Source organism: Geotrypetes seraphini, chromosome 1 (genome assembly GCF_902459505.1).
Source record: "Geotrypetes seraphini chromosome 1, aGeoSer1.1, whole genome shotgun sequence".
Taxonomy (NCBI): Eukaryota; Metazoa; Chordata; class Amphibia; order Gymnophiona; family Dermophiidae; genus Geotrypetes; species Geotrypetes seraphini.
The window spans coordinates 538,582,528-538,608,063 of record NC_047084.1 but is presented as its reverse complement, the minus strand read 5'-3'; the positions used below and the strand labels follow the sequence as shown (position 1 = coordinate 538,608,063).

The 25,536-nt window shown below is 43.8% G+C and overlaps 1 protein-coding gene across 3 annotated transcripts in view; it reads left to right on the top strand.

Moving 5' to 3' along the window:
• The window catches only part of EPB41L4A (erythrocyte membrane protein band 4.1 like 4A), a 536,698-nt gene that overhangs the window by 462,345 nt on the left and 48,817 nt on the right, over nt 1–25,536 (top strand). For 2 of the 3 annotated variants that reach the window (XM_033929127.1, XM_033929129.1), the window contains one exon: nt 21,071–21,190. The exons of the other annotated variant lie outside the window; for it this stretch is intronic. In XM_033929127.1, coding sequence (XP_033785018.1) covers nt 21,071–21,190 — 120 coding nt within the window. The remainder of the gene's footprint in view (nt 1–21,070; nt 21,191–25,536) is intronic. 3 annotated transcript variants of the gene reach the window in all.

Below are 25,536 nucleotides of genomic sequence, written 5' to 3'. Positions count from 1 at the left end.
CCTCTGCTCTCGCTGTGGTAGGCTGTCTGGCCACTGGCAATTACAGCATCTGCTTCCCCTTCTTGCCGGCAGTACTGCTGTCCTTGCTCTGAGCTGTGCGCCGTTCCTTGCTATGTGCTAGCTATATGGAGGTATTCAGGTTGGCTCTTCGGCTTCTGCCCCGCTGGTGGTCTAGTGGTGACGTGGGGCAGGAGCGATCTTCCTATGCTCCTGCCCCGTGCAAAGCCCTCATCAAAATGGTTGCAGTGAGTTCCTTTTGTAGTCTCGAGATGGGAACTCACTGCAGCCATTTTGATGAGGGCTTTGCACGGGGCAGCAGCATAGGAAGATCGCTCCTGCCCTGCGTCTCCACTAGACCACCAGGTAAGGTCCAAGGAGGTTCAGGCAGCCTGCAAAAAAGAAGAAAAAAATATTACGAATAAGCGAAACCGTGAGTAGGGAAACTGCGAATCCAGAGGGAGAGCTGTAACTAATCAGAAATATATCTTGCATCAACAAACTCCTACAGTGTAGCTCACAGCATGTAGGGGTGGTTGTGAAGACACTAGTTTGGGGGATGGGGTAATTTGTGGGGTGATGGGGTTTGGGAGTAGTTTATGGGGTGTTGTGTCAGTAGTGGGTAGGGTATATATGGAAACTGGAGTAGTTTGTGAGGTGATGGGTCATTTGTGGGTGGTTAGTTTTTGAAAATGGGCAGTTTACAGGGTGCTGGAGCAGTTGGAGTAGTGGCCAAATTTGGTGATGGTATTGCCGTTGCAAGGTGTATTTTTGGGTGTGAAGGTAGTATGTAGAGTGGTGGTGCAGTTGCAAAGGTAGATTTTGGGGACAGGACTGTTTGTGGGGTGGCAGGGCTGTTACAGGGAGCATTTTTGGGGGGATGGGACAGTTTGCAGAAAGGTGTGGTAGTTGTGAGGCGTGATAATTCTTTGGTATGGGGCAGTTTGGGAGTGGTGAGTCAGTTGCAGGGGGTATTTTATAGGGATGGTGAAGTTTGCGGGATGGTTTGGTAGTTGTGGAGGGAACAGTTCTGGGGCTATGGGAGAAGTTTGAGGGGAAGCAGTTCCGGGGTAGTCCTGAGGGTTATAAGAGTAAGGAAGTCCCATTTCTAAACTGCATTGCCCTGTTATCTAACTGCTATATTTCACTCTAGTTTTCTATGCTACAGAAGCTGAAGCTTCTTTTCCCAATGGGACTGGGATTTTATTTTGCTGGGATCTCTGGTCCAGTTTTTCCCACATGTTAAATTTCATCCTATTCCCATTCCATTTGGAGAGTTATTTTGCTTGACGTTCTTGGCTTTAGTGATTTGGAAAGAACAATGATATCTTTTTTTGTATGATAACGTATGGGAATTAAATTTTAGGTTGTATGTTTGAGCACTGGTCGCTTTCTTGCTTTTTCATAGTTTGTAATTATTCTGTTGTGTATGTACTGTTGATTTTATGATTATATATGTATTTGTTGTGACCCGCTTTGTGTAGAGCAGGATACAAATAAATAAACTATAAACAGTGAATACCTATGCAAAAATCAAATACTGAATTAAAAAATCCTTCACAGTTTCCTTTTGGTGCTGCCTGTGTGGACCGAGTTGCAGAGACATGGTGCAACTTTGATCACATTTGAAAAATTATGGGGTCATAAGAACATAAGCAGTGCCTCCGCCGGGTCAGACCATAGGTCCATCCTGCCCGGCAGTCCGCTCCTGCGGCGGCCCAAACAGGTCACGACCTGTCTGAATCACCAGAAGGGGCTCCCTTGCCACCTTGGTTTCTCATTGAAGTCCTATCTTCCCATCGTAGTCCTAACCCTCCGGTCTTGCACATGCATGACCTGTTGGGTTTTTCTATACTTATTACCTGGTTAGCTTTCTATACCTGTGTTACATCCCAGCACCTCTCTCAGTATCCCACGATCCCTTTATCCCTCAGGAATTCGTCCAATCCCTGTTTGAATCCCTGTACCGTACTCTGCCTGATCACTTCCTCCGGTAGCGCATTCCAAGTGTCCACGACCCTTTGGGTGAAAAAAAACTTCCTTGCATTTGTTTTGAACCTATCTCCCTTCAGTTTCTCCGAATGCCCCCTCGTACTTGTTGTCCCCTTCAGTCTGAAGAATCTGTCCCTATCCACCCTCTCTATGCCCCTCATGATCTTGAAGGTCTCTATCATATCTCCCCTGAGCCTCCTTTTTTCCAGAGAGAAGAGCCCCAGCCTATCCAACCTCTCGGCGTATGGGCAGTGTTTCAGCCCTTTTACCAGTTTCGTTGCTCTCCTTTGGACTCTCTCAAGTACCGCCATGTCCTTCTTGAGGTGTGGCGACCAATACTGAACACAGTATTCCAGATGTGGACGCACCATCGCTCGATACAATGGCATGATGACTTCCCGCGTCCTGGTTGTTATGCCCCTCTTTATGATGCCCAGCATCCTGTTGGCTTTTTTCGAGGCTGCTGCGCACTGTGCAGATGGCTTCAGTGATGCATCCACCAGCACACCCAAGTCTCTCTCAAGTCTGCTGTCTCCCAACAATGCCCACCCAATTTGAAGTTGAACAACGGGTTCTTTTTCCCTATATGCATGACCTTGCATTTTTCCACGTTAAAGCGCATTTGCCATTTGTTTGCCCAGTCTTCCAGCTTGTCCAGGTCCCTTTGCAGGTCCTCACACTCCTCCCTGGACCTAACTCTACCGCACAGTTTGGTATCGTCTGCAAATTTTATAACCTCACACTTTGCCTCCTTTTCCAGGTCATTGATAAATATGTTGAAGAGTAACGGCCCCAGCACCGATCCCTGTGGCACACCGCTCGTGACTCCCCGCCAGTCAGAATATTGGCCCTTCACTCCGACCCTCTGCAGTCTACCCGACAACCAGTGCTTGATCCATCTGTGCACATCCCCTCCCACCCCGTGGTTCCACAGCTTCCTAAGCAGCCTTTCGTGTGGCACCTTGTCGAAAGCCTTTTGAAAATCGAGGTAAATGATGTCTATGGGTTCCCCATTGTCCACCTGACTGCTTATTCCCTCAAAGAAGTACAGAAGATTCGTTAGGCACGACCTTCCCTTACAGAATTCGTGCTGGCTTGTTCTCAGTAGGCCATTCCTCTCGATGTGCTCGCAAATGCCGTCCTTGATCATAGCTTCCACCATCTTCCCTATAATTGAAGTCAGGCTCACCGGCCTGTAGTTCCCGGGGTCACCCCTCGATCCCTTCTTGAAGATAGGTGTGACATTCGCCAATTTCCAGTCCTCTGGTACCTCACCAGTTTTCAAGGATAGGTTGCAAACATGCTGGATTGTGCCCGCTATTTCTTGTCTTAGTTCCTTCAGAATCCTTGGGTGGATCCCGTCCGGGCCCGGTGATTTACCGCATTTTAACCTGTCTATCTGTTTGAGGACGTCCTCCTTACTTACCTCTATGTGCTCCAATTTTTCGGCCTGTTCCCCACTCATGAGCTCCTCTGAGTCCGGTATATTAGATGTGTCTTCGCTCGTGAAAACCGACGAGAAGAACGTGTTCAACCTCTCAGCTACCTCTTTATCCTCCTTAATCACTCCCTTCCTATCCCCATCGTCCAACGGCCCCACCTCCTCTCTCGCTGGTCGCTTCCCCTTTACGTAACTGAAGAATGCCTTGAAGTTTTTCGCCTCCCTGGCCAGCCCCTCTTCGTATTCCCCTTTCGCTTTTCTAACCTCTTGGTGGCATTCCTTTTGGCATTTCCTGTGCGCCTGGTGATTTTCCTCCGTTGGGTCCTTTTTCCATCTCCGGAAGGATACTTTTTTGTCATTTATTGCCCTCTTTACTTCAGTTGACATCCAAACCGGGTCCTTTGATCGCTTGTCCTTTCCTGAAACTGGGGACGTACATTCTTTGTGCTTCCTGCAGGGTGTCCCTGAATAGGGTCCAGGCGCTTCCCACATTCTCCATCCTAAAGATGTTTCTGAGCTTCCTCCCCACCATTTCCCTCATAGCAACATAGTTCCCTTTCTTGAAGTTGAGCGCAGTTGTTGCGGTCCTCCTTACTATGGGTGTCCCCCTTTCTAATGTGAATCTGATCGCGTTGTGATCACTGTTGCCTAGTGGTCCTCCCACTTCTACCCCTCTTGCAGGCCCCCCTAATCCGTTTAGGATGAGGTCAAGAGTAGCACCCCCTCGCGTCGGTTCTTTGACTAGTTGCTCCATGAAGCATTCCCTCACAGCTTCTACAAATCCTGTTTCCCTAGTGCAGTTGGAGTGACCCGTACTCCAGTCTATTCCCGGGTAGTTGAAGTCCCCCATCACTGTTACACTTCCAGTCCTGCATTCCTGTCTCAATTCCGCTTCCAAGTCGTGTCCGACTCCTTCTGGCGTACCAGGTGGGCGATAGTACAGCCCCAGTTTTATGCCTGCACCCTTGTTTCCCGGCAATTTGACCCATAGCGATTCCAGCCCCTCTGCCTTCGTTGCCATATCCATCCCGATCGAGTGGATAGAGTCCTTTATATATAGTGCTATGCCTCCCCCCTTCTTGTGGGTCCTTTCCCTCCTGTAGAGCTTGTACCCCGGCAGCGCCACATCCCATTGATTTTCCTCTGTCCACCAGGTTTCTGCAATTCCAATTATATCTAGGTCCTCCCCCTTGGCCACGACTTCTAGTTCACCCATCTTGGCCATGAGGCTTCTTGCATTTGCATATAAGCACCGCAGGTCCCGTAAGTCCCGTCGTTTTTCCTCCACCTCTGCATTTACCTGGGCCGCCTGCCCTTGGATTTCGGGCAGTTCTCCCGTTCCCTGTGCTTCTGCTTTGCCCTCAGCCTTTACCCTCTTAGCTTTCAGCTTCCCCACATTCCCGCCACCCCACTTCCCTGCTTTTCCTCTGGGTTTTCTAGCCCTACCGGCCCCCTCCTGGGCTATCATCCCTTGAGCCTCTGTTTGTTACCCCTCGCCTTGTGGTACCTCTATATTGCACTCAGCTTTCGCCCTCGTGCCACCCAGTCCCCCTGTGTCTCCATGCCCCTTAGTCTTCTCCCAGCAAGCTCCCTTTACCTGATGTTTCCCTCGCTGTCTGATCATAAGATCCTCCGGTCCCTCTGCTTCCTTCCTGCAGTCAGCCTGTTCAGCATCTGTTCTGGATACTGTTGTCCGAAGCGTCAACATCAGATCAGCTGTCGGCTTTCCCCCTCTCCTCAGTTTAAAGCCCTCTCGATCTCCTTCCTCACATTGGCTGCCAGTAGTCTAGTTCCCGCTGTGCTCAGGTGCAGGCCGTCCCGCCGGTAGAGCTTGCTCTTTCCCCAGAAGGACGTCCAGTTCCTCACAAAGTGGAAGCCCTCCTCCTGGCACCATCTCCTCAACCATGCATTCACAGCCTGGAGGTCTGCCTGCCTCTTTGCATCTGCTCTCGGTACAGGCAGGATCTCCGAGAATGCTATCCTCCGTGTGCTCCGCTTCAGCTTTCGTCCCAGGACCCTGAACTGGTCAGTCAGTGTGGCCATGCTGAAGTTCCTCCGGCTCACATCATTCGTTCCGACGTGGATTATTACTGCAGTCTCCTCTGTCTCTGCTCCGTCCAGAATCCTCTCGATCCTATCAGTGATGTCTCGTGTCTTGGCCCCTGGGAGACAAGTCACTAGCCGGTCCTCCCTTCCTCCAGCTACGTGACTGTCTACCTCTCTCAAGATCGAGTCTCCCACCACAATAGCAGACTTCCCTTTCCTCATCAACCTCCTCTGCCTCAGGTCCGTGTACTTGGTGTAGTGCGGTGTCTCTCCCTCGGGGTCCTTTGATTAAGGTACGCTAACTGATTTAGTGTGTGCTAAATGCTAAGATGCCCATAGAATATAATGGATGCTTTAGCATTTAACGTGTGCTAAATCGGTTAGCGCACCTTAATTAATTTATTTTAAAAATTTCAAAAAGGTGAATATATTTCCAGATGTATCTAAATGGACTCAATCTCGCAGGAAAGAATTTCTTACATACCGTATAAGAGTGATTTCTTTGGGGGCAAGTTTTCAATTAAGATTTCCTTGTAAGTGTTTTATTTCCTATTAAAGGAATAAATACATTTTTTTTAACCTGCCCAAATGGTTTTTTCCTGGAAGGTAAAGGGGTAACTACTGTGGTCCAGAGCGAAACAGTATAATGTGATCATGGAATGTTAGGAATAGTGTATGCTTGAGCAATTTTTCCTCTTTAATTATGATATTTAGTTAATTTCTTGATTCCCACAAGGTGGTTTTTTGAAGCTTTTTTTTCTCCTCCTATAGGTGGACTATGTTAGAGATTTTCTTATGTTTTATGTTTCATATTCATTTATCTTTTGATGAATTGAAGAGATGTATTCAGTATTTCCTGTACAATTGTGTATGTAATTATTTGAAATTATAAATAAAATAATAATAAAAAAAATTTCTATACCGTTTTTATCCAAAACGGTTCACAAGGGGTTACATACATAAAATGTTAAAAGTCTATACAAAATAAGAAGATAAAATAAAAATATACAGTACAACATGAATTCAGTATAGTATGAATCAAATGCTTAGAAAAATGCATTAACAAATAGCTGAGCCTTCAATATTTTCCTAAAAGAATTCCTCTCTCCACATTTTCGAATTTGGCCAACAAGGCCATTACACAGCTTAACTCCTGCACATGTAAAGGTCATAGTGTTCGTATCTACATGTTTAGGATTAGCCTTTGTTTTCAACAATACAACACCTGCAGAACGCAGGGACTTTTGTGGTTGATAGCGAGACATCATATTCTTGAAAATATCAGGCATCGTAGCATATAAGAATTGATGACACAACATGATTGCCTTGTAATAAAAGGACCCCCTATAATTTGAAAAATATCCTTGGTAAAAACCTTTTTCTCATGATTGGATATAAAACCACTTTTGTCTTTTTTATTTGTGGACATAAGGAATGCATTCCATAATGGAAATAGCCAGTAGTGCCAGAATAATTTCTGTCAATGTCAGGATTAAAAGCCAATGGCATAAATCTGTCTGGTGAATGCTGTTATAACATTTTTTTTTTAGGGGGGGGGCGCACGAAAACATATGATTCTATTATGTACCAATGCATTTTCAGTATTCTTTCAATATCGTTTGCCAAGTAGAAGATCCTTAATGGATCAGTAAGTTTGGAATCATCAGTCAGTAGTGTATGGACCTCCAGGTGTGAGCCTGGGAAGTAAAAAGAAAAAAAAACAAACGAGGGGCTTTTGAACCATCCATGAACTGAAGGTCCTGTCAAAGGCCTCGTGTTTGCCCTGTGGGTTCAGCACCTAGGCTGCCGCTCAGACTAGAGTTGGCAAGAGCAGCTTCAGTGACAGAGACAAAGATGAAACAACAAATGCAAGTTTTTAATGGATCATATTTAACCATAGGAATGAAAACTGAAGCCCAAATTCAATACATCTCTCTTGATTTTAAAGAAAGCAATAAGAGAAAAATCTGAGAACGTGTTATTGGGCCTTGCCTCTGTAAGCCACTCTAACATAACAATATAAGAATTGGGATAGTAGGCAAAGTTTAGTTGTGGATTAGGAATTGATTATCAGATAGAAAACAGAGGGTAGGTTTAAATGGCCATTTTACTCAATGGAAGAGGGTAAGTAGACGGTGTCAGGTCAAAAGCGCACCGCGACAAAGGCACGCCCAGACAATTGAGCGCAGCGCGGAGGCGCGCGCTGCTCTAAATTACTGTTTTTAGGGCTCCGACGGGGGGGCGTAGGGGGGGGAACACCCCCACTTTACTTAATAGACATCGCGCCGTGTTGTGGGGGGTGTGGGGGGTTGTAACTCCCCACATTTTACTGAAAACTTAACTTTTTCCCTGTTTTTAGGGAAAAAGTTCAGTTTACAGTAAAATGTGGAGGGTTACAACCCCCCAAACCCCCCATAACGCCGGCGCGATGTCTATTAAGTAAACTTGGGGGGGTTCCCCAACAAAACCCCCCGTCGGAGCCCCTAAAAACTGTAATTTTGTGCAGCGCACGCCTCCGCACTGCGCTCAATTGTTGGTGCGCGCTTATGTCTTTCGCGCCATTGTCTATGAACCTAAGAAGACTGTCACTGGTATGGTTACCAGATTTTACCTCTGGAAAATCCAGACCCATGACCACGTCTCCAGGCCCGCCTCTTTCCCGCCCAGTTCCGCCCCCTCCAGCCCCATCTCCAGATGGCATCCGCACACATGCATGTACATGATATCACCATGTTGCGTCAGCGCATGTGCAGATGCGTCTTCATGACGCGATTGTCAGGAAGCTTTTCAAAACCCGGACAAAGTGCCGGGTTTTGAAAAGCCATCCGGACCCCCTGGACATGTCCTCAAAAGGAGAACATGTCCGGGGAAATCCGGAGGTCTGGTAACCCTAGTCACAGGGATCTGTACTGGGACTGGTGCTATTTAACTTATTTATAAATGACCTGGCAATTGGAATGACGCATGAGGTGATTAAATTTGCAGATGACACTAAACTGTTCAAAGTTGTTAAAATGCATGGAAATTGTGAAAAATTGTAGGCAGACTTTAGGAAATTGGAAGACTGGGAGTCCATATGGCAGATAACATTTAATATAGAGAATAACCCAAATCGTAGTTACCAAATGCTAAGGTCTACCATGGGGATAGACAATATGATGAAATCTTCTGCCCAATGTGTGGCGGCGGCCAAAAAAAGCAAACAAGATGCTAGGAATTATTAAAAATGGGATGGTTAACAAGACTAAGAATATTATAATGCTTCTGTATCGCTCCATGGTGCAATCTCACCTGGAGTATTGTGTTCAGTTCTGGTGGTCCCCTTATCTCAAGAAAGATTAGCGGAACTAGAAAAGGTTCAAAGAAAAGCGACCAAGATGATAAAGAAGGATGAAACTCTTCTCATATGAACATAAGAACATAAGAATTGCCGCAGCTAGGTCAGACCAGTGGTCCACCCTGCCCAGCAGTTCGCTCAAGTGGCGGCCCTTGGGTTAAAGACCAGTGCCCTAGCTTTACCCGCATACGTTCTAGTTCAGCAGGAACTTGTCTAATTTTATTTTGAATCCCTGGAGGGTGTTTTCCCCTATAACAGCCTCTGGAAGAGTGTTCCAGTTTTCCACCACACTCTCGGTGAAGAAGAACTTCCTTACGTTTGTACGGAATCTATCCTTTTTTATGATCTGCCACCACCTCCTCCGGGAGAGCATTCCAAGCGCCCACCACTCTTTCATACAAAGAGTGGTGGGCGCTTGGAATGCTCTCCCGGAGGAGGTGGTGGCAGAAAATACTGTGCTGGGTTTCAAACGCAAGTTGGATGCACACCTTCTTGCAGATCATATTGAGGGATACGGGAAAACCGGGTCTCCAAAAAGGAGCACCTAAATGGGCCTCCGCGTGTGCGGATCACCGGACTAGATGGACCTTGGTCTGATCCGGTGAGGGCGTTTCTTATGTTCTTTATCTTTAGAGAGTGCCCTCTCATTCTCTCTACCTTGGAGAGGGTGAACAATCTGTCTCTACTAAGTTTATTCCCTTCATTATCTTGAATGCTTCGATCATGTCCCCTCTCATCCTCCTCTTTTCAAGGGAGAAGAGGCCCAGTTTCTCTAATCTCTCACTGTATGGCAACTCCTCCAGCCCCTTAACCATTTTAGTCGCTCTTCACTGGACCCTTTCGAGTAGTACCGTGTCCTTCTTCATGTACGGCGACCAGTGCTGGACGCGGTATTCCAAGTGGGGGTGTACCATGGCCCGATACAGCGGCATGATAACCTTCTCTGATCTACTTGTGATCCCCTTCTTAATCATTCCTAAGATTCTGTTCACCCTTTTCGCAGCCTCCGCACATTGCACGGACGGCTTCATCGACTTGTCAACCAGTTCTCCTAGGTCTCTTTCCTGGGGGGTCTCTCCGAGTATCGCACCAGACATCCTGTATTCGTGTATAAGATTTTTGTTACTGACATGCATCACCTTACACTTATCCACGTTAAACCTCATTTGCCATGTTGCAGCCCATTTCTCAAACGTGTTTATTTCACGTTGCAGATCTTCGCAATCCTGCGTCTTCACCACACTGAATAACTTCATATCATCCACAAATTTAATCACTTTGCTCGTCGTACCAATTTCCAGGTCGTTTATAGATATATTGAAGAGCATGGGTCCAAGCATCGAACCCTGCGGCACTCCACTCGTGACGCTTTTCCAGTTCAAGTATTGTCCATTTACCCCACTCTCTGTTTCCTATCCACCAACCAGTTTTTAATCCACATGAGTATTTCACCCTCGATTCCATGGCTGTCAATTTTTTGAAGTAGTCATTCATGTGGAAAGACTAAAAAGGTTAGGGCTCTTCAGCTTGGAAAAGACACAGCTGAGGGGAAATATGATTGAAGTCTACAAAATCCTGAGTGGTGTAGAATATGTGCAAGTGGGTTGATGTTTCACTAGGGGATACTTGATGAAGTTACTTTTAAAACCAATAGGAAGAAATATTTTTTCACTCAAGAGAATCATTAAGCTCTGGAACATGTTGCCAGAGATTGTGGTAAGAACGGTTAACATAGCTGGTTTTAAGAAAGTTTGGACAATTTCCTGGAGGAAAAGTCCATAATCTGTTATTGAGACAGACATGGGGGAAGCTACTGCTTGCCCTGGATCAGTAGCTTGAAATGTTGCAACTATTTGGATTTTTGCCAGGTACAAGCGACCTGGATTGGCCACCGTGAAGACCGGCTACTGGGCTAGATGGACCATTGGTCTGACCCAGTAAGGCTTTTCTTATGTTCATATTGGGACAGCCCAAAGGTCCATCTAGCCCAGCATCCTGTTCTGACAGTGGCCTGATGATAAGTTCCTGTCAGAATCCCCAAAAGTAGCGATAAGCAGTGGATTTTCCCGAGTCTGTTTTAACGGTTTATGGCCGAGATCTTTCCTGTTTTTAAGGAGGAACTCCTCATCCTATCTTGGAGAATTTCCCAAAGCCAATTCAGAAAGGGTCACTTTTATTTTCTGTCACGTAATTTCAGCCTCCAACAGCTCTATCTTTACCACAATAAGCAGACGTATAGCCAGGTTTCATGTCGGGGGGAAGACTTTTGTAAAATAGGTGCCTTTTTTAATTGTAACATTTCTAAAATCTACATACTATAAATGCCATTTTTATTCAAAATCACCCCCCCCCCCCTCCAATTATACCTCTGACCATATGCCTAGGCATCTCCCCCTCCCCTAAGTACTTATTTATGGATTGCTGTTTAATCCCTATTTCCTTCATCTGAATATGCAGCAATCTTAAATTCACATCCTGAAGATTTGACACCTGCAATAACAGTCTTGTCTTATTATTATAAGGGCTGTAGTATTTGTATAAATTTTTTTTTGCTATTGTCATTGTAATTTTCTTTGAAGTTAGTTAAATATGATTGTTAGTTACTTGTAATTGTTTGTAGTTTATTATCTTAGCCAACTGATTTTCATAATGGTTGCAATTTGTTTGTAAATGGTGTGTGGTTGGAATTTGCCTTGAACCAGAATTCTCCAGGTAGAAGCAAAATATAAATGCCAAATTAAATAAATCCAACAGACATCCATAGGTCTCCTGCATCTCTAATTAACACAGCTACTTGGATATCCATGCTTCAGAAATCTATTTTTCATGATAATGGCTTGCTGTATCCATGGAGCAAAATCTTCTTTACCTAAGGAATTGGCTAATAGGAAGGTTTTGTTTTTTTAATTTGTAGAACGCTGCTTTTGAAAATGCAGGAACTTGTTGCTACCAGGAAGTTTTCTATAAATTATCCTCTCAAAGCCACTGATTTATCTGATCAGAATGTTTATCATATTAGAATTGGGAGGCAGCAGTGTGGCTCTGGTTCACACGAGATCCTTGCCTCCTCTGTCCTCCCACACCAGTCCCAAAGCTTAAAGAAGTGAGTGCTGCATGGACCTTGTAGGTAAGAGTTTGTACTCGGGCACTGCCTTGTCCTTCCCCCTGAAGTAGACATTTGTCAGATGGGATAGGAGACAGCAGTTCTTCAGCTCAGACTTATACTTTTGAGTGCAAGAGTAGAATCCACTATTCCTGAAGCTGTCAGCGTCAGTGATGGCTGACCACTTGGGGGAGGGGGGAATGGAAGGGGAAGTGGAGATGATGACCACTTTGGGGGTGGAGAAGGAATAGGAAATGCTGAATTATAGGGTGGGGAGCCTTTAGCTGCCCCTACAGGTGGGCCTGTGACTGAAAGATTGCCTAGGGCATCTGATTCCCTTGTGTCAGCCCTGGCCTAAAGGTCTCTCTAGTCTCACACTGGTGGTGTTATTCAACCATGAGTGAAAATCTATTTATTTATTTAAAAAATTTATATACCGCATACAACTATGCGGTTTCCAAGTCACATACTTAAAATCTTGTTTCCCTACGATTTCCACATATAACGTAGACATGTCTGGACAACATCATAGAGAACAAAAAAGAAGAGACAAAGCCTCAAATTACTATGAAGAGAACAACAAAAAGAGGCACTGGAGATGTCGCAACCAACAAATGGATACAAGTCTTTTATTGAAAATAAGCCACTAAAATGTGTAAAAACAACCCCCCCCCCCCCAGTTTCGGCGACTGCGTCGCTTTCTTCAGGGGACATTATCGCTGAAACTGGAGGGGGGGGGGACTTTGTTTTTACACATTTTAGTGGCTTATTTTCAATAAAATACTTGTATCCATTTGTTGGTTGCAACATCTCCAGTTTCTATTTTTGCTGTTCTGGACAATATCATAGACATCCTCCAATATAAAATATCAAAAATCAAGCAAAATCACATACACATCAAATCAAATGATCAATTCGGAGGTAGATAGCCACACCAATTCACATTAGCATGCAAAGCAAGTCTAATACCATCAATTCGGAAATACAACATGCTTTAAACCATACATTGCTGACAGGGAATTCTAAAGAGAATATTAGAGGAATAAACTTTAGCATAGGATGTCATTGGCAAATAATTGCGTTTTCTGCCTAGTGTTTTCTTTTCAGTGAAAGAAGCACATCGCGGGCCTTCAAGCATGGGGCAACTGAGGGCTCCTTTTCCTAAGGTGCGCTGGCGTTTTTTAGCGCGTGCTGCATTGCCGCGCACGCTAACCCCACGCTACGTGCCCAAAAGTAACACCAGCTCAGTGCTGGCGTTAGTGTCTAACTCGCGGCAACTCAGCGCACGATAAAATCGCTAGTGCAGCTTAGTAAAAGGAGCCCTAAGTATCTTATCTTTAAAGTGTGCAGAGTATTTTTAAGTGTTGGTTTGCTGTGTATAAAAAGAAAAAGTAAAATGAATTTATGATACAGTAAAAATGGGTTACACACAAAAAAAAAAGGTGATGGAGGTAATTTGGTCAGTGATGGTAATCTTTAAACCTGAATAACTTGGTATTGGATGGAAATATCCTGGGATTATATTATCTCTATCCAAGTGGGTTACTGAGACCATTTTATTCCATAATTGTTTTCAAATACCCTTTAGTGGGATTTATTTTGTATTATAACTAAGGGCTCCTTTTACGAAGCTGCGCTAGGGTTTTTAGCGCACGCTAACCCCTGCGCTAGCCAAAAAACTACCGCCTGCTCAAGAGGAGGCGGTAGTGGCTAGCGCGGCCGGCAAATTAGCGCGCGTTAAACCGCTAACGCGGCTTCATAAAAGGAGCCCTAAGGTGTGGTACCCTCAATAAAACGAAGTTTAGTTGCCCCATACTTGAAGGCCCTTGGTGCTTTTCTCTTGCTGTTGTGTGACGTGGACTTTGCTTCCCATTCTTCACTGTTTATTATTTTCTTTTGAAAGTTTTCAAAGAAAATACACAGGTTCACACCTGAATTTGAAAAAGACCATTACATTTATTTATTTATTCATTCAATTTTCACTACAGACTTCCAAATGAAAACATATTATCATTTAGGAAATTAAACTAGCGATGTATGTCCGAGACCCACAATAAAGGGGACAAGAAATGGGTTGAAAAAGAGAAGAATTTTGGAGAAAATAAAGTTTTTAAAGGGGAAGGTTCATGGGTGCATATATATAAAGTGAGAGTTCATTAAGAGCTAGACCTAATTTAAAGGAGAAGAAATAGCCCATCAGCATCAGAGCAATTCTAGGTTCTGAAAATTTTTTCAAGTGTGTCTGTTCTAGAAACACATCGGTATGACTTTGAGATTTAATGCTACATGTGCAAGGAAATTAAAGGAAATAAGTAGAACCCAGGGATAACTCTGTGGCACAGAGCCAGAAAGGTCTTATGCCTGCTCTGTGCCACTGCATAAATCTGGAAAAACCAGCACATTTGAACCACAAAATTTAGTCCCTTATAACGAAAATACAATCTCAGGATCCAGTTTCTATCAGGTTCTAAGGCAAAAGTCACTATCAAAGTTAATCTAGCAGCTATAATTACAGACAGTTTTCTAAGAAACCCATCAAGTCCAGGCTAGATGTCCTGTTTCTCCTTTCGTTGTCTTCCTTCTCCATCAATCCAGTGGTTAATGGTGGCATAGAATCCTTAGAAATCTGTAATATCTCCTCAAAATATTTCTTTCCCATATCCATTGGAGATAATAGAGGAGAGTTGGAGAAATTAACAAGTCTCAGATATAACCTCCTATTAAAGTTCTCCATCAGTCCTAACTTCTGATGTATCCACAATTTGTTTATAATTCATTCTTTCTGACATTCCTGAATATTTCCCTGATCTTTTTCCAATTTTGAACAGAAAGCAACCCTTCACCAATTTTATCCAAATGCTGAGTCACTGAACTCTCCAATTTTTTGATGGCCTTACACATTTCCCCTAAAGAAGTAGCATCCTGCGTAGTCCTTTTTAGAGTATTAGTTACTCCTCCTTGTACCCAATTAATTTATATTAAAGTACCTAAAGCCTCAATTGGCTTTACAAGATCATTCTGAGACTCCATTTCCAACTTACCAGGCGCAGGGAGAGATCTCTGTGGTATCTGGGCACTCCATAGCGAAAGGTTCCCGCCTCCACCACAGGCCGCTGCAGCACCTTCCGTATCAAGAGCCAATGGTGAGCCCTTTGACATGACCAGGAAACCCGGTCTCAGAGAAATCTCGTGTTGTTCAGGACACCATTCGAGAGTCCTCTGAAACTCCTGCACCAACCTCAGATAACACAAAGCTCTGAATGGAAGACTGGACCAGGCCTGGGCCAATGCTAGATCCGGGCAGGTGAGTGATCGCCTTAAATTGACCCTTCCTTTTCCTGCCCATCAGAGCTCAACTAGCTTCTGACCTGCCTGCCGCCATCTTGTCCACCATGCTGAATTATTTTCTTTACATTGGTGAAATCAAAAGGAAATTGTGAATGAGTGTCTTTTAAATGTAAGGGAAGGAAAGGGAATGGGAATTTATATACTGCCTTTCTCTGTTTACAATCAAAGTGGTTTGCATATTGTATAAACGTACTTATTTAGTATTTCGGGCAATGGAACGTTACGTGACTTGCTTAGCGTCACAAGGAGCTGCAGTGGGAATCAAACCTGGTTTCCCTGGCTCTGAGGCCACTCACTAACAATTAGGCTATTCCTCCACTTTCTTTTCTGCATATATATAATTTTTGTATAGAGCTCAGTTTTAATCAGTTTATTTTTATTACCTTGTTGGTCCGTCACCAATATTTTGTGCCATTCTTTTGGCAGTAATCTCTCCTCTACTTCAGCCTTTTGAAGTCTCTCTTTGGGCCTAATATTGCTAGACCTGGCCTGTCAGCAGGTAAACATGGTCTTAACATAAGAACATAAGCAATGCCTCTCCTGGGTCAGACCTGAGGTCCATCATGCTCAGAAGTCCGCTCACGCGGCGGCCCAACAGGTCCAGGACCTGTGCAGTAATCCTCTATTTATACCCTTCTATCCCCTTTTCCAGCAGGAAATTGTCCAATTCTTTCTTAAACCCCAGTTCTGTACTCTGCCCTATTACGCCCTCTGGAAGCGCATTCCAGTTGTCCACCACTCGTTGGGTAAAGAAGAACTTCCTAGCATTCGTTTTGAATCTGTCCCCTTTCAACTTTTCCGAGTGCCCTCTTGTTCTTTTATTTTTAGAAAGTTTGAAGAATCTGTCCCTCTCTACTCTCTCTATGCCCTTCATGATCTTATAAGTCTCTATCATATCCCCTCTAAGTCTCCTCTTCTCCAGGGAAAAGAGACCAACTCCCCTTCTGTGGCTGCCAGCTGCTTAACTTACTCATTTACTTCTTTGATCATCAAACTCTTCATATTCTCAAAATAATCAGACGGAAAACTCCCAGCTGTTCTGGCAATTCCTACACTTAGCAGGTTACCACCTTCTTTTTGATTTTACAGCTGCAGTTCTCCTCAGATAGCTCTTGACATGTCCTGTGAGCAGCCTCGCCTTCCAGCATAGCCCTTCCATTAGAAGCTTCTGCTGCCTTAGCTGGTTGAGAAACTAGCTCCTGTCAATAAAGGCACTTTCATGGTGTCCATTGCATACTTCATAATATGCTTGGTATTGGATAAGGTTTATATTCCTGTTACTGAGCTGAAATGACATTCAGGCTTTTTTTTGGCATGGTGAATTCTGTGGAGAAATGTTCTGGTTCTACTCTGCATCCATTGTTGAGCAAGGGGGACTTCTATGGATGTAGAATATACAGTATGTTTAACATCATGATGGACCAGTATGCAGGGTCAAGGGTCACTTTGTTTTATATTAGAGTCCTAGGCTGCATAATTTCATTTTTGCTGACTGTAACCTATGATTGCAAACATATCATTTCTTTATTATACAGCCTGAGAATATGAAGTTCATGTTTTTGTTTTGGTTTTTTATAGGACAACTGCTTTGACAGTGCTCTTAGTTTTGGAGCCCTCCCTCCTTCTTAAACCAAACAAGAGCTCTGAGGATCTCTCCTTTTTAGATGTCTTATGGGAAGGTGCCATCTTATCCCTTGCCTCAGGGGGAGGGGTGGCACATGGCCAAGGGTTCACCTAGGACCTCACATACCCTTGGGCAATGGGGTACCAAGGGCAGGGTGGTGGGGGCAGCCTGTCCCGGGGGCAGGGAGAAGCCGCAGGACCTCAGTCTAGTGTGTGTGGCTATCGACTCCACCAGCCCCCACCCCCTTTGACTTCAATGTCCTTTGCCGGGGCAGGGAACCAACAGAGCCGATAGCCAAACCCACCAGACTGTAGCAGTGCAACTACTCCATGCGCCTCCCCCCCCCATACATACACACACACACACACACACACATACATACACACTGCCTTGAAGGGGTGCTCTGCCCTGTGTGGCAGTCAATGCAGGTACGCCACTGCCCTTTGGCCAATCTTGGTTATATTGCAGGTTAGTGCATTAAATTTCACTACAGTAATTTGCTGCAGCCTGATAACTATCTCCCCTCACCCCCCATTGTGCTGGAGAGAGAAATAAAGTCCTGCCAAAATGGAAAAAAAATTGGGGCTCAATTGCAATTGACTTAGCCATACAGAAGGCAAAAATGCAGATGAAAAGGTATTTGCTGTGATTATTTGCAAGTGGCGACTAGCCCATCTATCACTCATCCCAATTGTTAACCACATGTGCTTTGTTCAAGAGTGTCTCAAACTGTCTCTTGTGACGTGCAGCACTCTAAGCTGTGGCTCACTGGTTGAGCTGCTGCCTCTGCACCCAGAAATTGTGAGATCAAATCCCGGGGCTGCTCATTGCGACCCTTAGGCAAGACACTTAATCCTCCAGTACCCACTGCTTTGAATGTCAGCTTTAAAATGCCAAAGCGACAAAAAAACCTCTGTATTGCAACACCACCACAGAAGCTCTGTGCAAATGAGAAGACTGAGAGGGGACATGATCGAAACATTCAAAATACTGAAGGGAATAGACTTAGCAGATAAAGTTCACCCTTTCCAAGGTAGGGAGAACAAGAGGGCACTCTCTAAAGTTGAAAGGGGATAGATTCCGTACAAACGTAAGTGGTGGAGAGCTGGAACGCTCTTCCGGAGTCTGTTATAGAGGAAAACACCCTCCAGGGATTCAAGACAAAGTTAGACAAGTTCCTGCTAAACTGGGACGTACACAGGTGAGGCTGGACTCATTTTAGAGCACTGGTCTTTGACCTGGAGGCCGCCGCGTGAGCGGACTGCTGGGCCCGATGGAACAGTGGTCTGACCCAGCAGCGGCAATTCTTATGTTCTTAACTCTGTATGGTAATATCTCTGCAGAAGCTCATTTATTGCAGGGCCTTTGCAGAGGCTCATATAGAACCACTCTGAATTGACTCCCTAGTCATTAGTGGCAGTATGGAAGCTCTCAAAAAACAATAAAAAAGGCTTTATACAAGTCCCCATTCCCTTCCCCTTCCTGTGATATGTAGCACTCCAAGCTTCTACCAACTTCTGTATGAAGCTAACAGAGAGTTCCTGTGAAAACAGGAGCACTCTAATTTCAAAGCACATTTATCAAGGTTTCTTAGAGGCCAGTTGTGTGCATGATCCTTCTTAGTATAATGAGGACCTGAAGGATCATTGTATGCTCTTTTATAAATAGGAGAGTTAATAAGGGAAAACCAGTATCTGAAACTAAAAAAGCATTGATTTGTGCTTCTTGTAGTACTATGTAAGCAATTTCCAGGCTACACTGATCTTCCTTCTACCCTGCAAACCTTTGATCTGCTCAGCTTTGAGCTATGAAGAAGGAATAATACTTTATTTTCTTCATCCATCCCCAGGGTTCCCTTCAGCAGACAGGCTATAAAGAACTGATCTTAACTGCTCCATTGAGTAAACATTAGCAGAACAACTAGCCAACATGAGGCCTTTAGTAGTCCAGGTGTAATTTTCAATCCCTTGCACACATTCACTATACTAGTGTTCTTAAGGGTTCTTTTATTAAGGTGCGCTACCCGATTTAGCGTGAGTTAATAAGTGCTAAGGCGCCCATAGAATATAATGGATGCCTTAGCATTTAGTGCACGCTAACTTGGTTAGCGCACCTTAATAAAAGGACCCCTTAATAATGAAATAGGCAGTTCTTCTGTGTGTATCTGCTCTAGACTTTAGATTTTCTTTGTTGTTTACTGCAGTCTTTTGAAAGTGTTACATTGGCACCCCAGATTGCACTGTAAAGGAGGCCTGTGACTCTGGTTGGCCCAGTTGCCTAAGGCCCCTCCTATGGGAAGGGCCTTAGGCACCTGGTCCAATCAGGGCCATAGGCCCCTCCCTGGGGAAGACCTGGTATTGTGAAGAAACGGACCTGGTGGCAGGAGAGTGTAGGTATCTCTCCGGCCTGCCATACTGCAAAAGATACGGTGGGGGGGGGGGTGTAGGTTGGGTCTAGGAGGTTCAGGGGGGCCTGCTGGAAGAAGGGAAGTGGGCATCCCCTCTGCCTATCACGGTTGGTTGTTTTAGAGTTTTGGTAGGAAAGAGTGGACATTCCTCCTGCCGTGAACAGTGTCAGATGGAGGTTCAAGGGTGGTAGCAGGAGAAATAGGGCATCCCTCCTGTCACAGACAGTGGGGTTTTTTTTGGAGGGGGGGTTCAGTGGTTCCATGGGAAGGAGTAGGCAGCTTTCCAGACGGCTTCTTTTGGGATACCAGGTTCCTTGGGATCCAGGTATCTTTTTATTGAACAGACTGGCACCATTGCAAGGAGCTTCCAAGTCCAGCAATGCTTTCTTTGACATCACAGTTTTGGAAGAAACTGGGGCCTCCCTCTTTGCAGACTTGGCTCTGTTGTCTTGCTACATTTGTGTTGTGGGTAAATTAAGAACAATGCAGCTGAAAAATCTTGGTAAATGGGAAAAATTGTGCGGCCCTTTCACTTTGAGTTCTTATGGTTTTTATTTTACATATTTTTTTTTTGTTTGACATCTTCTATCTCTTTGTCTCTATATGGGGGGAGGGGAAGATGATATTATAGTTTGGGGATGGAGGAAAATAAGAAAGAAGAGTTGTTTGTCTATAGGGGGGAGGGGAATACATAAAACTTGTAAAATAAGGTCGTTTTCTTTTTGCCTTCATTGCCTAAGTGGCGTACGTCATGGAAGTTTTGGCTTTTTGTGATTTTAGCTTTTATATATATTTGCTTGTTTCTGTATTGTTCAATTGTATTGTCAAATTGGGGGAGGGGGTTCTTTCTGTATATTTCTCTGCTTTTCAATAAAATACCTGTTTCAAATGGGGAGAGTGTGGTGCAGTGGTTAAAGTTACAGCCTTAGAACCCTGGGGTTGTGGATTCAAACCCCCGCTGCTTTTTGTGACCCTGGGCAAGTCACTTAATCCCCCCCCCCCCCCAATTGCCTCAGGTACATTAGATAGATTGTGAGCCTATCAGGACAGAAAGGGAAAAATGCTTGAGTACTTGAATAAATTCATGTAAACCATTCTGAGCTCTCCTGGGAGAACGGTATAGAAAAATGAATGAATAAATAAAATTTTAAATAGCAATGTAAACATGCATACACAAGCATTTTTTTTTTTTTGGGGGGGGAACAAAACAGATACTTGCCACACAAACTAAGGTACTTTTCTCTGTAAGGTTCCTGCAAGTTTCTTTAGCCTTTGAATTAGAAACATAGAAACATGACGGCAGATAAAGGCCAAATGGCCCATCTAGTCTGCCTATCCACAGTAAACATTATCTCTTTTTCTCTCCGAGAGATCCCACGTGCCTATCCCAGGCCCTCTTGAATTCAGACACAGTCTCTGTTTCCACCACCTCTTCCGGGAGACTGTTCCACGCATCTACCACCCTTTCCGTTAAAAAAGTATTTCCTCAGATTACTCCGGAGCCTATCACCTCTTAACTCCATCCTATGCCCTCTCATTGCAGAGTTTCCTTTCAAATGAAAGAGACTCAACTCATGCACATTTTGTATTATGTAGGTATTTAAATGACTATCATTTCTCCCCTCTCCCGCCTTTCCTCCAAAGTATACAGATTGCTCATTGTGCAGCAAATGTCAACAGTTCCTTCATTTGACAATAACTGGCAACTTCTCTAAATTTCTTTCACGTGGATGCACAGTGCATCGTCATATGCTGAGTTTCCTTTTCTCACACAGGTTGCGGCAAGAGAATGGCATGGTGGATTCAGCTCCCCAGTGGGAGGCAGTGTTGAGAAGACAAAAGGAGAAAACTCAGGCCGACCCGAACCACAGGAAGTCCAGACACAGATCCCGATCGTACGTAAGCCCTCCTCACATTCTGACTTCAGATTCAGTGCACATATCTAGGGGAATATGCAAGAAAGTGCGACAAAATTTAGGTGCCAAAATGTGGGCTGTAATAGAACACTAACATATGTTGGTATTCTCACGCTCAGCTTTAGACATGTGCATTCAAGCCAGCCAAATGACTGGTATAGATGAGCACACCTAAATGTAACAACTGCACATGAAAATGCTAGTATACTATCACCTATGCGTGCCACTGCAAAACATGCTGCAGACCCACTCCTGTATCTAGTTGCATGGTAAGGGGGGGCGAGGGGAGCGGACCACCTCGGGCATCTGCACCTATCTCTCTGTCCCCGCACACCACTCTCTTGTGCCCTCCATCCCTCATAGCTTTTTTAATGTTTGCCAGCGTAAGCAATTTCTCCGTTTTGCTGTTCATGCCAGCCTCTGAAACCACTTCCTGGTTGCAGGGCCAGGAAGTGATGTCAGAGGGAAAGCCAATGCTGGTGCAAGCAACAGGCCGGAGAAGCTGCTCTTGCTGGCGAAGATTTAAAGAGCTGCAGGGGGAAAGGGTAGCACAAGGGGGTCAAAGAGGGAGGACTGGGGGGCAACTCCTACCCTCGCTTTGCCACTGCCTGTATCTGCCCCCTTTGCATTTATGTGCTATTGAACTTGAATGCTAATTTTCTGGAATTTACTATATTAACGGTATGTATGACAATCTTGATTGATTGTTTTTACTTTGCTTTTAATGCATGGAGTTCTTTTCTTTTACTGTTTTTGTTTCAATTTGTTATCGTAAGCCGCTATGACCTTTCACAGTAGCGGGGTGTCGTGTACAATAAACATAAACATTTGTGCAGTTATGTGAGTAACTGCGGCAAATTAATGGTAACTAATGCCAGTTAAGGCCCCCTTATTGGTTTAATGTTTTTAAGTACCTAATTTAGTAATTGTATTAGGCAGATGACAGGCGCTATTGTATGTGTGCATGCTCAAGTTTGTAGCATCCGGGGGTTGGTCCCTACTTGCAGTAAATCAGACAGGAGGATTGTAGTAATAATTAGCAGCATTTACATGTGCTTTCCATTCAAACAGGATCCTCATTCATGACCTGCTTATTTCAGAAACATGAGTTCAGTCACGTCTTGGGTACGTCAGTACCCATTTCTGTCACTTAAAAGCCTGTGAAGGAGAAAGAGGCAAATACAAGTTATTAAATACAATCTAAAGAAAAAGCAAATTTTGCATAGTTTGAGGAGTTCAAGCGTTGTCCTGGTTTTGAAGTCAGCTTATTACTAAAACTCGGTGTGTGGTGGGGGGTATATTGAAAGCCACTTATGCAGTAAACATCGGTGCCATGTCCGGGCACCAGCAGTGAATTTCTGTGTTCGTGGAGCTAGCTAACACATATAATTCTTAATTAAATATTGTGAATATCTCAGAAACCAACACCCGTGACTGGTAATATCACCAAACTGGGGTTCATTGGGGGACCATCATTGAAATTCACTGTCCCCTCACCATCCGATGGTGATAGTACACAATTAATTGGGATAGTACGCAATTAATCGGATGGTGAGGGGACAGTGAATTTCAATGATGGTCCCCCAATGAACCCCAGTTTGGTGATATTACCAGTCACGGGTGTTGGTTTCTGAGATATTCACAATATTTAATTAAGAATTATATAATATAAAGAAAAACTGTGATTATTGTAAATATAGGTTTAAAAATTAATATCACAGTATAAGAATCATATCTCTCCATATAAAAGTGGCTAGCTAACACATGACATAATAAATAATGTCTATACCGTATAACCGGTAAGTTCAATGCGGTTAACAAATATTAAAAAATAATACAGGTTAGCCAGCTAAGTGCAGTATTCGGTACTTTACAGGCTATAGATTACCACATAAAGTTCCGACTGACTTTTCTGCGTTCCTATTTATGCAGCTAACCTGGCCAATTAAATGCTGAATTCCACCTTAGGAATGCCCCCCAAATAACTGGTTTTTAGTTCAGCACTAACTGGTTATTTTCAGCTGCACTAACCAGTTAAGTGCCACTGAAAATGAGCAATTAGCACCAAACAGGCAATTTAACTGCCCAGGAGCCATTTCAGGTCAGTTAAATTGTTTTAAGTATTAACCCTCAAGATTATAGCATTGGGATAGTACGCAATTATTTAAAGGATCATTAGAAAACAGTAATAGCCATAATTGCAGCCACCTTCATGCTGAGAGAATAAAGTTTGCTTTTCATTCCGCAGTCTTACCCTAGTGCTTATTCAGACAACACAAATGCAATTGCCATTATGGCTATTACTGTTTTCTGATTCTGCTATAAATGATTGATTGATAGAACAACATAGGACTTGATGCATTAATTGCATTGGTACACAGTACTCACATCCTAACCATCACAATTCTGTAAATATGTGCTTTTAGGACAAGGGTGCTCAATGTCGGTCTTCGAGGGCCACAACTCAGTAAGGTTTTCAGGATTTCCATAATGAATCTGCATGAGACAGTGCATGCAAACAGATCTCATGCATATTCATTGTGGAATCCTAAAAACCCGAGATCTATTTGCATGCACGGCCTCTATTGCAAGCAAATGTTTGTTGTGGAAATTCTGAAAATCTGATTGGATTGCGTCCCTCGAGGACATTGAGTACTCCTGTGTTAGGACATCATTTAGATTGAAGCGATCCAAGTCCATATAGTAGACTTTCAGTTAACCGGCACCCATGGGGATTGATAGATGCTGGATAAATGTAGTATCTAGTTGTTTGAGAGACACTATGGCATACTATGCCATACCATAAACTGTCAGACATGTGGTAGGCAAAATGTGGGTATACTTAGGTGTGGCATGCCAAGTTTACACTTAAATTTCCGCCAGAAATTGATTTTATTTAAAGTATTACAATATTTCTTAGATTTTTTTGCTGGTTGCTTGAGAGTTCTGGTTGCTTGAGTTCCAGTTAACAGAGTCTACTGTATTAAGTTTATTTTGTTTTAATTCTCCAGCCATGGATCACAATAGTTTATGTATCATGGCTGATGCGATTTTCATCGCATTTTTGAAACGAATTCACTTTGAAATGGGCTGTTTATCCTCACCTCCAGGCAGGAAAATCTTTGCAACATTTGCGAAAACTGAACTTCTGTTTTACAAACTCGTGGCCTCCATAAGGCCGCCTTAAGGTACAAGGTCAAACAGCTGACCTCATTTTTTGTTTTATTAAAGAGCATCTGATGAGGACAGAATTCACTGAAGCATCAGAGAAAAAATGCAGGACTTTTTAATCAACAGGGCATGGAGTATTGTCTTTGATTAGGCCAGACGTATTTTTATCTTCTTATAAATTACCATTTCTAAGCAGCAATCAGCAGTTCATTACACCCTGCTGCTAGGTGAGTTGTTGCTAGGTAATGGTATGTGTATTTGCAGTTCTCTACCCAGCAATAAATTCTCTGGTTTTATTAAAGGAAGACTAAAATCAAATCCATTTTTAGATTGTGTTAGTGGCAGCATCAGAGTTTTAGGTATTCATTTTCTTTTAAAACAGTAATTTATTATGGTGTCTTTATCTTCAGAAACTGTCCTAATCTATCCTTTTGGCCATTCTGGCTCTAAAGTGAATTCAGCACTTCAAAATTGGTCTGGAAAACTGTCAAGACACCTATATGAGGCCCAGTTTATCACTACTACTACTACTATTAATTATTTCTATAACACTACCAGATGTACGCAACGCTGTATAGAGTCACGAAGAAGACAGTCCCTGCTTGTAGGAGCTCACATTCTAGACAGACAAACAGGATGTCATGGATACAGTTAAGGGGAATGGTTAATTTGCTGGCTGGGTTGTTGGGCAGTGGGGAGTAGGGTTCTGGATTGAAAGCTATATACTTCTTCCTCCATATTTGCGGTTTCGATTATTCACAGTTTTTAGGCTCCTTCCCCCACAAATTACATCAGCTTGCATAGAGAAATCGCTGATTCTCAGCGTTTACAGAGAAAATCGCTGATTCCTAGCACTTGTTCACCGTGCTTGGCCTCTCCTTCAGAAACAGGCCAGGGCTCCCACCATGTTATTCGTGGTTTCACCATATTCACGATGGTTTTTAATAGAAAACAGTAAATAACATATAAAGAAGTTATTTGCGGTTTTTCAGGATTTGCGGTTCTGCTGATCCCCTATCACATCGAATACGGAGGGAGAAGCGTATATATATATCATAATCAAAAAAAACAAATGTCTAAAAAGTGTCCTAAATGGCTACTTGGACGATCAAAAAGCCTGATCGTCCAAGGACCCATAATCAAAGCTGGTTTTT